The 15943-nt window shown below is 33.3% G+C and overlaps 1 protein-coding gene across 6 annotated transcripts in view; it reads left to right on the plus strand.

The window, feature by feature from the left end:
• The window catches only part of BBS9 (Bardet-Biedl syndrome 9), a 434296-nt gene that overhangs the window by 127194 nt on the left and 291159 nt on the right, over window positions 1–15943 (plus strand). For all 6 annotated transcript variants that reach the window (XM_042921827.1, XM_042921788.1, XM_042921820.1 and 3 more), the window contains exons 8-9: window positions 2118–2301; window positions 2958–3087. In XM_042921827.1, the coding sequence (XP_042777761.1) occupies window positions 2118–2301; window positions 2958–3087 (314 nt within the window). The remainder of the gene's footprint in view (window positions 1–2117; window positions 2302–2957; window positions 3088–15943) is intronic.

Here is a 15943-nt window from a genome sequence, read left to right on the forward strand (position 1 = left end):
ATTATATAGAATATCTCACACATTCTGTTTATTCGTTTGTTCATCAATGGACAATTTGGTTGATTCTATATCGTGGCTATTGTGAATAATGCTGCAATGAACATGGGATTGCAGTTATCTCTTTAATATTCTGTTTTCATTTCCTGTGACTATATGCCCAGAAGTAGGATTGCTGGGTCATATACTAGTTTTTAATTTTTTGAGAAATCTCCCTATTGTTTTCCATAGTAGCCGTACCAATTTATATTCCCACCAACAGTGCAAAAGGGTTCCCTTTTCTCTACATCCTTGCCAACAAACTTGTTATCTCTTGTCTTTTTAATGATAGGCATTCTAACATGTGTGGGGTGATATCTCATTGTGGTGGTTTTGATTTGCATGTCCTGATGATTTAGTGGTTGGGCATTTTTTCATATAATTGTTGGCCATTTGTATATCTTCTTTTGAGAAATCTGTTCAAGTCTTTGCCTATTTTTAAATCAGGCTGTTTGTTTACTTGCTACTCAGTTGTCTAGTTCCTTATGTATTTTTAGGTGTTAACCCCTTATTGGATAGATGGTTTGCAAATATTTTCTACCATTCCATAGATTATCTCTTTACTTTGTTAATTGCTTCTTTTGCTGTGCGGGAACTTTTTAGCTTGATGCAATCCTTTTTGTCTATTTTTACTTTTGTTGCCTGTGCTTTTGGGGTCATATCCAAAAATTTGTTGCCTAAAACAATGACAAAAAGCTTTTCCTTATGTTTTCTTCTAATGGTTTTACAGATTGAGGTCTTATGTTTAAATCCTTATCCATTTTTGAGTTGATTTTTGTATATGGTGTGAGATAGGGGTTCAATTTCATTCCTCTGCATGTGAATATCAAGTTTTCCCAATACCATTTTTTAAAAAAAGTATTTATTTATTTTTGGGAGAGCACAAGCTAGGGAGGAGTAGACAGAGGGAGACAGAGGATCTGAAGCTGGCGCTGCACTGACAAGCTGACAGCAGCAAGCCCAATGTGCAGCTCAGATTCATGAGCCATGAGATCATGACCTGAGCAGAGATCAAGAGTCACATCTTCAACCAAGTGAGCCACCCACTCCAGGTGCCCCTCCCCCACCGCAACACCATTTATTAAAGAGACTGTCCTTAGTATGTGCTCTTGATACCTTTGTTGAAGATTAATTCATTGTAAATGCATTTATTTCTGGGCTCTGTTCTGTTGCATTGGTCTAGATTTTTTTTTTTTTTTTTTTAATGCCAGCATGGTGCTATTTTGTTAAGTATAGCTTTGTAGTGTATTTGAAAATCAGGTAATTTAATAAATTTGATGCTTCCAGCTTTGTTCTTTTTGCTCAAGACTGCTTTGGCTATTTGGAGTCTTTTGTGGTTCTGTATGAATTTTAGGATTTTTTTTCTATTTTGTTGAAAAATACCATTGGAATTTTGATAGGGATTTGAATCTGTACATCACTTTGGGTAGGGTAGTATGGGCATTTTAATAATAGTAATTCTTCTAATTGATGAACATGGCATATCTTTCCATTTATTTGTTTTTCAATTTCTTTTATCAATTTTTTGCAGTTTTTGTTTTACACATCTTTTTATTTATTTTTTTTTTACCATTTATTTATTATTGAGAGACAGAGAGCACCAGAAGGAGAGGGGCAGAGAGATGGGGAGACACACATTCTAAAGTAGGCTCCAGGCTCTGAGCTGTCAGCACAGAGCCCGACGTGGGGCTTGAACCCATGAACCACAAGATCATGACCCGAGCCGAAGTCGGATGCTTTACCGAGCTACCCAGGTGCCCCAAGTTTTGTTTTACACATCTTACACCTCCTTGGTTAAATTTGTATGAGTCTTTTTTTTCCCCTGCCCCACTCCCCAAATTTATGAGTATTTTTGAACCACTGAATAGCTCATATCATCTGGCAAAAGATGGGACAAAACCTATTAGAGTATATAAAATATCAGAAATACGGTTATCGCAAAAAAAAAAAAAAAAAAAGGGAAGACTAGCCAATCTTTCTGTCTGCTTTGTTGCGAAGCAATTTCTTAATTGTATTGATATAAAAGTAACTGAAATGCTTTGTTTTTAGCAACTAAATTGATTTTAGCCTTTTCTTTGTAGGTGGATTGGACTTTAAATATTGGAGAGCAAGCCCTTGATATATGTATTGTCTCTTTCAATCAGTCAGCATCTTCTGTTTTTGTTCTTGGTGAGAGAAACTTTTTTTGCCTTAAGGATAACGGACAGATTCGATTCATGAAGAAACTTGATTGTAGCCCAAGTTGTTTTCTCCCATATTGCTCAGGTGTGTAGAAGTATTTTTCTTTTATCTTTTCCATATGTCAAGGCTAGTGATATACATCAGAAAAAGCCTAATTCACACGCATATATTTTAAACATCTAGGAAAATAGTTTTATACAGAACATGTAATGGAAATTTTAACTTCAGAGTTTGAATAGAGGTTTGATATAAAGCACACATTTGGTTTTGTCAGTCATTTTACTTTGTACAGAATGACTTGGAGAATTGGCCTCAGATATACATTTATGCTTTCCAAAATGTGGCTGTTCAAGATGTTTCCAAAAGAACACCAGACTCTTAAAAGCAGAATGAAGCATATAGTAATGTCTGATAGAATGACTTATCTGTGGCTAATGCTCGGTAAATCATTAGCTTAAAGGTGTTAAATATTAATGAAATTCATACTTTCTAGATAAAATGCAAAAGTGTTGGCTACTATCTACTTCTAGTTCCCAAGTCTGTAAAATCATTGTGTAATTTTTGATATTCGTGCTTGAAGTTAAAAACTAATGTGTTACTAAAATAAATGCTTTTTTACTTTAGGCATTAACATCAAGACATTAGAATTAATTTGTATACTAAATCCCTTAAAAGTGATTTAATATACTGTTGCAGATAACTGTTTTCTTATTATCTTCTTTTCTGTCTTCAACATACAGTTTCTGAAGGAACAATAAATACTTTGATTGGAAACCATAATCACATGTTACATATTTATCAGGATGTGACGCTGAAGTGGGCCACTCAGCTTCCCCACATTCCTGTAGCAGTAAGAGTGGGCTGTTTACAGTAAGTGATTTAATGTTTTTTTTTTTTTTTTTGATCTTAGTCAAGGAATTCTGTAGAAGTTTTATGAAATAATAGCAAGTGATTTTACTGAAGAATGACAATTGACATTGTAGTGTGAATGTCAACAATAGAAATAATTTAAAATATAACTTGTATTGGAAAAGGATGTAAAAAAGTCTTACTTAGCACCATCAATCATTTTTATGTTATTTTAATTCCCATGCAGTTAACACACAGTTATATTAGTTTCAGGCATACAATATAGTGATTTGACAATTCCATACATCACGCAGTACTCATTACAACAAGTGCATTCCTTAATTGCCTCAATCATTTTTATTTAGTATCTCTAGGAAGACATCATTTGTAAATTAAAGATTTAAAGAAAATGGTTTACCTGATAGATTATTTTCTTTAAAATAGAAAAGGATTTCTTCAAGCATGTGATGGGTCCCATTTAGAGAGCATTTATTGTTAGACTGAGAGTACTACACATGGAAACTTGTTTCAGACCTTATTATGTCAAGTGGTGCAGAATTGCTGATTGTGTTTAAGACAGTTTAGATTATAAATTGGGCCAGTATGCATTTAAAATGAAAGAAAAAACACATGTCCTAAATTTACAAAATTTATCAAAAGGAGAGAAATGAGACATAAGTGTGTAATTTTTCTAGGTTGTCAGTATAAAAGGCAAGAGCCTGACAAACTTTTAGCGTCTCGGATTATGTTTAGGAATTGAAAATCTCAGTGAATATGTAGAAACCAACTCTTTTTTTTTTTTTTTAAGGTTTTACTTTTATATAATATTTATACCCAATGTGGGGCTGGAACTCACGGCCCTGGGAGCAAGAGTCGTGTGCTCCACTGACTGAGTCAGCCAGGTGCCTCTAGAAACACAACTTTCTATAAAGCTTTATAGATTCCCTAGATCTATTCAGTTCTACTTATTTAGATCATTTGATTTAATCTAAGCCTGAATATTGGGAAAATGGAAACAGTGTTTTTAAAACATCAAATATTTTAAAAAGAAGTTGCTTTCTCATGTTTTATGAGAAAATATCATCATACTTAACACAAATTATGGTTATTTCGTATCTGAAGAAAAATTTAAAATTTGAGATTGGCTTTTACAACGTCTACCAGATAGTCTTTTAAGTTCAACCTAACACTTAGACTCCCCAGACATTTTAAATCAGATTTACTTAGGAGGATTTAGAACAGGAAAAACATCTTGCCAGCAGGGCAACGTCAAGTATTTCTCTTCTGGGAGAGTCATTCTTGCAGCAGTCCATATATCCATCCAAGAGCTGTTCTCTTTGGCCTCCCAAGTGACAGCTCAGGTGCAAGAAGACAGATCTACACTGGTGGGTATGTGGCCCATCTTGGCTTATAATCCCCATGCCCTTCAGTTTTAAATACTAAGAAGTCATTGTGGTTTTTGTGTGTATGTGGGGCATAAGAGGTGATGGATAGAAAGACCTATTGAGACTATTTAGTCGAAATACTTATTTTACACATATATGATTTACTGAGACATGCCTATTTCAAGCGTCCCTATACTCAGAAGCTCAAAGATAATGTTTCTCAGCAGATATTTATGGTTAATTTATAGTTCAGATGTCCAGATGCATCTTTTATAAGTCAAGGGTCCAGAAATAACTGAAATTATTAGCAGTGAAAAACCAAATTTCCATAATGTGCATCAAGGTGTTTCTATTCAGAAGTAGTCTGTCGCATCTAAACTTAGGTATTAGTGAGTGAAACTTCCTCTGTCTCATAGCTTTTTCAAGATCAGGATTATAAATAGTTAAATGCAAATATTTCCATTAATGATTTCTACAGTTAATTTATAGCAATAACTTTTAATTATTTGTTGGAAGATTTTTCTTATTTTTCTGTAGTTTAACATTAAAGTATATAGTTAGACTGTTCGAAAGAATTTCAGTATAATTTTTATTAGAATTTTAAAAGTGATTCTTACTGACTTAGCTCTAGCATATTTATGTTTAGAAGTTATTATTTGAAATTAGAAGCAGTGAAATAATTTTGCTTCTGCTTTTTATTACATTTAGAGTTAAACTTTTTGGTGGAAGCTTCCTTGGCTGAGTGTGTTTATTTGTAAAGGAAATTGCTGCTATTTTAATATGTTTCTTTTCAATGAATAAGAAATACTGGATTTGAATCAAGTTGATGCAATTATACTTAATAACAGCATTTTGCTCAGAAACTAAGATGCTTTATTTCCTCCCACTCCCATCTACTTGGCAGCCCAAGTCTTCTCTACCTTGTTTATTATAAACCGATTCTGAATCTGTTTCCTTCTTTCAACGACGTTCTTGATTAGAGAGAGTTCCTTTGGTTTAATTATTTTAATTTTTGTGGATTAGACTATGGGAATGTGAAATAAGAATATAGTGACATGTGTGCATGTTATAATGTTCTTCAAATTCTCTACTATTAACTGTTTTCCTCTCATTGCATGAAGTAGCTGTGGAAGCCTGGCCAGTATCTTACCTCTGCTGTGGTCAGTTTCCCAAATGGCAAATAAAGATCATTATTTATCGGTAATGTTACTCTCTCGAGAGATATGAAATATACCTCAAAGTTGAAGTCTATTTGAATGAATGTTCAAAGTGATGAGAATCTTTCCAAACTTTAGCTGGCAACCACAGCCATTGTGCCTTAAAATCTTATTGCAGTTCATTTTTTAGCATAAACAGTTTGGTTGGTCTAGTATTTGAGTGTATTTCTTCCTAGGCTGTATCTACTATAGTAACTTGTAACTGTCAGTATTTAACTGTTTCATTCTTTAACCTTCATGGTTGTAGTATTCTTTACTAGAATGTTTTCCCCATTTCTTCTCTGGATTCTCCAGTCTCTTTTATCTTTGAGTCCTACCTGAAGTCACATAAAGAAGACTTCCCTCCCTGCTTTGGTCTCCTCTTTCTCTGAATTTCTATAATATTTACATTATTTTGGTGACTGCTGTTTGATTTTGCTAACTCCTCAACTCAGTCACGCACTCCTTTAATGTGGGGGACCCTTTCTGCTTTTGCATATCACACTGAATCAGCCCCAAAGCTGAATATATAGTGTATACTTGGTAAACTTGTAAAAAAATCTGTGATTTGTGCATGTCAGGGGGAGGAATGGCTAAAAACACCTTATAAGAGCTTTCAATGGAAGTTCCTTTTCTTAAAAATATGAAACAATTGAGAGTCCTGGATGGAAGGCTATTATTTTTTGAAAACAGATTTATTGGAAGAGTTTTCAAATTTCAGTGACTTTTTTTTTTTAAGTTTAATTTTTGCTGTTACTTTGTCATTTCTCTTTTTGTGTGCTGTGCAGAAAGGGAACATGGACCTATATATACACTTTTCACTCTGTTGTATTTTTAAGGATTTCCTTTGTGGCTTAATAGTACACATAAAATTTGTAAATATTCCTGGAATTACGGTAAAGCATAAATTATGATTTTAGAGCTTCTGCATTCTTTTATATTTTCCCCTATTAATCTGTTGCAGTTCAGGAATGGAATGTTAGTCTTTCATTTCCATATTTTTCTGTCTTTTTGTTGTTGTTGAATATCTAAGCATTTTGATTTATATAGTCTAGTTCAATGAATTTGCCTTGTGTTTATGATATTTTACTTTTTTGGTGAGTTAAAAAAATTATCAATATAAAATGACCTTCTTTGTGTTCTCATTTAATATTTCTTTGTTTTTGTTTTGTTTTATTTACTTTAAGTACAGTTTGCTACTCATTACTGGTATGCCATGGTCTGTGCTTTTCTTTAATCTGTAATTTTATCTTGGATGTATCTCGTACACACAGAATTTCATTGGATTTTTTAACCCATTCTGAAGACCATTGCCCTTTAACTGACCCATTTATAATTGTTATAATCCATATACGTGGCCATTTTTCTTTTATGGTATGTTGTAGTTTTAATAGTATTTCCTTTGCCCTCCATCTCTATGTGAGTTAGAGTTCTCTGTACTTGGATATCCCATGTATTGGATAGTATATACACATACGTATCTCTTTTCTTTATTTCTATTAGTGTTGACTTTTCACTTTTGCCATAATCCAAGAACAAAATGAATCTTTCTCCCTGTGATAGGCAAGGGATTTAATACAGTTTCTTTCTCATTTCCTATCCCCCACCCTGCTGTCTGTACCAGCTCCATGCACAGGCCTGGGTGTAAACGTGAGCTTGTTCTCACACATATCGCCCTACACACCCACACACCCACATACACTTTGTTACTGTTTGTTCTTTGCTACAGTAACATAAGGTTTTAGCTATAAATTATTGTTAAACTATTCTAGTGCTTTTTTGGAGAATGTTTTCAAATTTGTATTCACTTTTTATCTAGACCTATACTAATTTTTGTTATTTTTCTATATCTATTAAAGGTTGTAAATCTTTTTATATTACAAATTGCAATTTTTAAAATTTATTAATTTCACTTCATCTCTTAATATGCTAATTTAATACTAAACTAATGGTGTAGGGTGTTAATATTGCATGGTAAAAATGTATTGTCACATTTCCCCCTCAAACTTTATTGATGTTACTCCTTTATTTTTTAATTTTTTTAATTATTTTTTGATTGTTTTTAAAAAAATTTAAAAAAATTTTTTTTACATTTATTATTTATTTATTTAATTAATTTATTTTTTTAATATATGAAATTTATTGTCAAATTGGTTTCCATACAACACCCAGTGCTCATCCCAAAAGTCCTTTATTTTTTTAAAAAGAACTTTTGTGAAAAAGAATAATCTTGTGATTTTTTATAAAAAGCATAGAACTGAACTATTTAAAACTCAAGAACTATTTGAAAGTGCAAGTAAAAAACCAGAAAAATAAACTAACTCTGCCACCAGTTATCTCAATATTACCACCTAGAATTAACATGTGTTAGCACCTATTAAACATGAAGCTGATATTTTTGTCTACACATATGCATATTTAGGCATAAAATAAAATTTCAAAAGCAGAATAATTTTTTTTTTTAAGTTTTTACTTATTTTATTCGTACTTTTTAAAAAGTAAGCTCCGTGCACAATGTAGGAGTGGAACTCATGACCCTGAGATCAGGAGTCATGAGCTCTACCAACTTAGCCAGCCAGATGCCCCCAGAATAATCTGTTTTTTAAACATATATTTATTTCATTATTTAATTATATACACACACACACACACACACACACACACACACACACACATATATGTGTATATGTGTGTGTGTGTGTGTGTGTGTATAAATAATTCTAACAGACAAAAGGAATAGATGAAATGGAAGGAATAAGTGAATTTCGTGTAAATGTTTATTCACAACAATATATTTTAGTTTCTAAAAGACCCTTCTAAAGAATAGAAAAAAAATAAAAGGTTATTATTATTTTGTTTGTTTCAAGTAATAAGTTTATGTTTGTAATTTGTTACAACAGACAGTTTCAGTTTTTTTTCAAGCTGCATTTCAGTGTTTGGCAGTGTGCATTGACTCCCTGTTATCAAAGATAAGGAAAGCAGCATACTTAATAGTGTACTTCTTATTCCTCTCTTTTTGCCAAAATTGGTTATTGTTGGTATACTATTATTGTTCATTTTGTCAATGTTTAAAACAGTTGCATATATTTTAGTAATCACAATTTTCACAGTCCTTTCATCTTATCCATGTCTCTAAAAAAGCTTACTGTCAGTGTTTTTTCTTTGTTTCTTTCTTTATTTCTTTTACTGTTCCTGAATTATCTTGATTCACTTCTTGGTTGGTTGAGTTTAATCATTCAGCAGTCTTGAGGAAAGGCTCTAAGTCTTCCTGCATTCTTGAGAGTTGTTTATTGCTGTTATACTTGAAGATTATCTTAGCTTCCCTCAGAAATTTGGACATTCCATTTGGTGTTGACAGTTGCTGTGGAAAGGCCTGAGGCTGACTTAAATATATTTTTAAAACTTCTTATTGAATGAATACTTTTTCTGTCTAGATGCTCATGTCTAGCTTATATATTTTTTTAATCCTTAAAGGACCGTAAAATTGACTAGCATTATTGACAGTTGATTAATTTTGCATTAATTTTGTTCTGGGACAAGGTGAGCTTTGGTAGATTCATGTTTTTATTCATTTCAGGATTATATTATTCCATTGTAACTTTGAATATTGGTTCTGCTCTACTAGTTTCCTTTAATATCAGTGTTATAAATATGTTAGCTCTACCTTGTCTTCCAAATCTAGCATCTCCTCATTAATTACTTGTATATTATTTTCTTTCCATTTTGATTTGTGTGATTTTTTTCCATGTCTGTCTATCATGTTCTTGAGTTTGTTTTTATTTTATTTTATCTTATTACTACTTTTAATGTGGCCTTCATCCCTATAGCTTTTGTTTGATCTTTTCAAATGAAAAAATTATGTTGATAATTCATTGATACGGTGGTAACTATTTGATTTCTCCTTTTGTTTTCTCAGGAAGTTCTTGGTATGGATATTTTCTGCCTTTTGCTTATGTTCCTATTTTCTTCATCTCTTTGTTTCACCTCTTTTACTTTATTTGCAATTTCTATACATAGGTCCCCTGTTAATTACTCTACAATTATTACTTTTTTTTTTTTTTTTTTTTTTTTTAGATGGAGATAGTGCGAGTCAGGAAGGGCAGAGGGAGAGAGAATCTTAAGCGGGCTCCACCCTCAGCAGCATGAGGCTCAGTCCCATGCTCCTGGGATCATGGCTTGAGCCGAAATCAAGAGTCAGATGCTCAACTGACTGAGCCACCTAGGCACCCCATTGTTACTCATTTTAAAAAGGGTGATAGTCATTTGCTGAAGAATCATGTGGGAAAGAGGGGAGAGACTAATGAGCTCAGACCACCTGAGTCTTTTTTACCTTCTCACTGCATTTATTTTTTCCTTTACGCTAATGACCAATTTCACTCAGCTTTTAGGGTTTAAGAGGTTGGTCAATCTAACAGAAGTCCCCCTAGATCCTCAGTCACAGGCCCTTGTTTTTGTGATCTTCATTGGTTAAGAAACGAACTGATAGATAAACGCATCTTTTATTTACACTGCGTTTTTGTGATGTTGCATCTCCTGCATCCCACCTATGGCTTTTGATCCCATCATGCTAGCATAGGACCTGACCATTCTGTTTGAGGTCTGAGGAGCATGTGCCAGCTCTTGCAGCCTTGTTATTTTGGCCCACAATTTGAAATGTTTGGCAGAATAGATGTGTCTCAAAGTTTGTTAATTGTGATTATAGTTATTTCCTTGTTCTGCTTTCCCTTTTTGTGTGTAGGGGGTGAGTGGTTGTTATTGTCATACTTTGATGTTTTTTGTCAGTTTTGAGGAGTTCTGCTATACTGGTTTTGACTGGAAGTTATTTCTTTTTAAAAAAAATTTTTTTAATGTTTTTACTTATTTTTGAGACAGAGAGAGAGCATGAGCGGGGAAGGGCAGAGAGAGAGGGAGACACAGAATCTGAAGCACAGGCTCCAGGCTCTGAGCTGTCAGCACAGAGCCCAACGCAGGGCTCGAACTCACAGACTGTCAGATCATGACCTGAGGTGAAGTCGGATGCTTAACCAACTGAGCCACCCAGGCGACCCTGGAAGTTATTTCTTTATCAGTTAATGTTTATTGTTGCTGGGGAGAGGATTGATTTTTGGACAAATTTGATTTTTGTTCTGTTAAGAGTAACTAGTTCTTTATGTCTGATGGCTTATAGAATGTTTATCATTTTTCTCTGTAAATGTCACATTTGCCACTATATATTTGTCTGATATTGTTTTTCTTGATTTAGTTGGGAATGTAGTGAATTTAGTTTGTTTAAACCATTTGTTTAGCAGTTAAAGAAAGCTTCCTTATGTTTTATCTTTGATTATTCTTTCAGTTCTGTTTGATGTATTCTTTATTCGGAGATATTAATATCTTTTGGTTGGCTATTTTCTGTTCCTAATATATGCTATCTTCTTCCTGATAATTTTCATTTCTGTGTCATTTTATTTCCTGTTTTCTAGTACAGTGTCTGTATTTTGTGTTCTTAATCATTGGTTTGAGTTTCCACAGCATTAGTTTTGTTCTTTTCAGTGTCTACCATTGGAGATTTTTTTAGTCTACTGAGACAATATCTTTCTACTTCTCATGCCTCATACCTCCTGCACCTTTGTCATGAGTACCCATAGTAGTATACAACAGGCTACAATTTCCATGATGCACTTGTACCCGGTATGTCTTATTTTGAAACATGTTGATAGTGTTTATTTGAGGACTCTATCTCTGAGCATATTAAGTACTACTACTAATATCTGTCCCTTATGTGGCCAATTGTTTTATAGAATTTGTTACCCCTATATGGATGTGGATAGGTAGTATGGGGGGGTCAAGGGCAGTGGTAAAGGTGGGAAAGGTTCAGGTGAGTAGGGTTAAAGTATATTACTTCCATCATAGGTCAGATTTGAGTAGTAAAAGATACCTGCATAGTTTTATTGTTCACGTAGAACCTAGGTTTCTGAACCAGACTGAGTCAGGGATGGGGATTAGGGAAGAAGAAACATCTTCCTCTCTTTGTTCACATGGTCTTTATAAAATGAAGCTGGCGTGTGGCATGAGCTAAAATAATACTGTTGGCTTCATCTGCCTGGTAACCAGTCTAAATTTCTTTTGGGTTCTGGATTTATAATTTATGGGGTTGTTTTTCTGTCTCTCTTCCCACCTTTCTGCCTTTTTCCAATGACTTTTGTGTTGGTGTCTTTGTCTCTTTTCAGTTCTTGCTTGGTTATTTTAGTTAGGTATTGGAAAGCTTGCACTGAAGGCTGTTGCTATATTGAATTGAATATTTCAGGAGAGCCTTAGGATCATATTATTCAATTGCACAGAAAAATCTATTTGGGAAATGAATTGGAATAGTACTGAATTTAGGAACTCTTTTGGAGAAATTGGCTCTCCCCCCCACCCCCCATTCTAAGTGCCTTTTAATTTCCAAAAATAATTCTGTTCAAGCTAGACATTGCACAGTATAGTGTTTTGTTATTTTGAAAAAAATATTAAAATAAAATGTCAGCCTTTTTGGACAGATGTGATCCTTGAATGGTGGCTGAACTCTTGAGTTTACACAGAAAATATTACCATCTTTAGTAATTAGATACCCCACTATCCTCCCTTCCCAGTTAATATTGGTCTTACTTTGTGCAGTGTTCATTATAGCGGAATTCTTGTTCAATGAAAGAATTTGTATCCTTTCACGAAATTTGACATAGTGGGTTTAATATTATTATTTTCCTAACTTTCTCATCTCCCTATCGTAGTGTAGTATTTATATTCCTTTGGTGGTTTTTAGAAACTTGTGTTTTGGTTGTAACTGATGCTTTTGGCTTTGTAATTAAATTAAGTTTATTTAGCTCATTTTACTGTTTTAAAATACTGAATTTCAGTGTTTTCATGATTATTTTTTTCCTGAGAAGTCCATCTTCTTCCCCTATTTTTTGTTTGTTCATTTTTTATTTTGTTTTGTTTTGCATTTTCATTCTATTTGGGAAGTCAAAAAGTATTTTCTGTATTAATAGTGACAAATCAGTTTTAAAGAAACCCATTGTAACTTAAGTGGCATACGGTTATAATTGGGTTTTTAGCCAGAAATGTTGAATAGGATAAGAGAACCCCCAACCAGAAAATGGGGGCTTCACTTGGGGCCTGGTGGGCCTGCTAATGCAACATAACAAATTGTTACTTAACAAATATAAGGAGTTGTGGGGAACAGAAGAACAGAATTGATTATATTTGCTATTTTTTTCTTCCTCTTACTGTTAATACCTCACTAACCATGAAGTGGATAAGTTGTTTATGCCAATTGTATTGAAAAATTTTTGGAGTAAAATGAATTGCATTACTTTTGATGGTTACCATTACTTGCATGCATGTATTTCCATTGTGTGAGGTCAAAGCTTTAATGAGGTTATCTCTAGGTTTTATATTGATTGGATTTCCTGCTGCTTGAACAAGAATTGTGCTTGTAATGTCCTTATTAGCCATGTGGCTAAGCCATGGCCGACATATTGCCTGTGATATGGTATGCTACTTTTATGAACTTCAGTATTGCTACTTTGATAAGTGTTTTATTCACATGGAAAAGACTTGCACTCATCTTGTCAATAAATTAAAAAGCCATGTCTTTGTTGTTATTTGTCAGTGGGGGTTATAACCCTCAGAAAAACTCTCCTTATGAAAATTAGAAGTCTTTTGCTTGGTCTCATGTTCTCATTATCATTTTATTTTTTTATGTAATAATGTAAAACACAGCATCCTCCATTCTCATGAAAAGCTTAATAGTAATTACAGTTCCATATTGTTTGACTTCGTTACATTCCATAGTAAATGTTTAATTTGCCTGCCAGAGGTTTTAGAAACACTGTATAGCCAAGGATAAGGAGTTGCACTTAAAATGCTAGTTGGGTTTGTATTTTTCTGTTTTATAGATTAAATGTTTCAATGGTAGAATTCTTCTTATTACCATGTATTTCCACTGAAACATTTCTCTAGACATACTATCATTCAGACTATGAACTTGTCTTAAAAATGAAGCTCTCAATCTGAAAGAAAATAATCTCTATGGAAAAATACCTTTGTGTTTTGGGTATAATTCTCTATCCCCTGATGGATATAGGAGCTAGTTTGATAGTGGATATGGGGGATATGGGTGGAGGTGGGGGAGTCAGTTGTTCAATAGAGTTGTAGCCAGCAGGAAAGTATTTTGCTTTTTACTAGTTATGGTGGATTTTGCTTTTTAGCAAGCACATATCTTCTTGACTCTGGTTCTGGGAGATCATTTGTATCAGGTTGGTGACTTGGCTTTTAGCTTTCTTGGAAATCCATGCAATTTTACGTAATCTCCCCTCACGTCAAGAATTCTGGTTTCAAAGATAGAGTGAGGCTGTTTTGGTGTGCGTGAGGCTTTTTTGGGGGTATGTGTGTATGTCTGTGTTTAACATCTCTATTTCCCAGGGAAAATGGTTTTCTAGGTTGCTTACTGGAGAATACAAGAGTGAAACGAAGTGAGTTTTTGGGTGACATTAGGTTTATATGCTGCTAAGAACTTTGGAACTTTGGATGGACTTAGTTCCTTTAGCTCGTTAACCAATGTATGGCCTGTATTTTGGAACTCGCTTTGGCATATAAATCTGGGTTATTGCCAAAATAAAAAAATATGTTTGTAAATGTATAAATCTTGCTGTGTCGGCTAAAGCTGGATGAATTAAAATTAGAATCTCTTGTTATCTGAAAGGAAATGCAAGAAATATAGCAGTATTTTATTGCCTGCTGTGCACTGGCATCATTGCATTGTTAGAATCTTAAATCTAAAAAGAACTGTGTTAGCAGCTAATCCAAAACTGTTGATGTGTTTCCTGTATGAGCTTTAGTACTTTAGAATCTTTTATTAACTGCCTACATCTTCAAAAAACAGATTTAGATTTAGGAGAGTGACAGTATATATTTTTTTAATTTCCAGAGAACAGACTATTAATTAAAATTATTAAAAACAAGGTTAAAAATATAATACAGCCAAATAATCATGTCATCAATAAAGTCTTTTTTGTAACATTAACTTGAAACTTGTAAGTAAATCAAATCTTACCTGGTAAAATAGGGCTTTAATTCTCAATTGTCCGACCTCTGTCATCATCAGGATATGCCACTGAGCAGATAGGACGGCTTGCATATACATTCTAAAATGGATATTTGTGTTCAGTGGTTTTCCTACCTGTAGGCAAGAGAAAATCTGCTGCCTTTTGTTCACTACACTGCAGTTTACTATTTAAGTGTAAAATAAAAACAGGGTTACTACAGGTAGTAGAGTACAGATACCCATGTACTTTAAGTGTATAATATTTAAAACAATACAGGAGAACTGTACTAATTCAAAGTTTAAGTGATTTTGTCTTATTTAAGTAAAAGGTGATAGAATGCCAGTAGTGAACATCAATTCATTAATGTAGAGCCTATGTTCTAATTAGAATTTATATTCAAATCTTGATAAGGCTTGGTTAGATAAAAACTTGGCTTAGTATAGAGAGAAAGATTTATTATCCTTTTATTTTCCCTTGTAGTTCATCAAAAAATATTTTTAATTTTTAAATGATTTTAGAGTGAGAGCATTTTAATATTTGTAGCTAGTTAGCATGTATTATATATTATGAAGATATTTTAGAGCATACACTAATTAGTAATGTGCTTTTCTACCATAACACTGTTCTAAGAGTACAAATAATAAGAGCTAATATTTATTTCACATACTGTGCACTGGGTACCATTCTAATTCTTTGAAGAACAGTTACTGTTACTGCAATTATTACCATCCCTATTTTATAGATGATGAAACTGAAGCTTAGAAAGATCAAGTAACATGCCCAAGAGCATACTCAAACATGTGAACAACTAACTATAGTGTAAGTGGGTTAGTGTTATAATATAGAAAAAAAGAAAATGTTAGGTCCCTTCAGAGTGTTTTGTCCATCATACAGGTAGAAGTAGATGTCCCAACTCTTTTTGTTTCTACTAAAAAACTCTCATACCTTTCTTTTCTCTAAAACAATTGCTTCCCTTTTAGATTAGTGCTACCCAATATTCAATCTAATGAGAAGTATTTGAAGTTGTAGTTGGTAAACATCTGGAAAGCTCGAAAGCAGAAGACTAAAATAAGTGATTACTTTCAGAGGGGTGGAAGAATCTGGATATGTTCTCCAAATATCTTTAAAAAAGTTTCAGGTATCCTAAAAATAAACTCCAGTCTTCGGAAAAATAATGATACTGCCAAAACTCTTTCATTTAATTCTTAAATAATTAAAAAAAAATCTTGAATAG

The sequence above is a fragment of the Panthera leo genome, chromosome A2, assembly GCF_018350215.1.
Source record: "Panthera leo isolate Ple1 chromosome A2, P.leo_Ple1_pat1.1, whole genome shotgun sequence".
In the NCBI taxonomy this organism is placed as follows: domain Eukaryota; kingdom Metazoa; phylum Chordata; class Mammalia; order Carnivora; family Felidae; genus Panthera; species Panthera leo.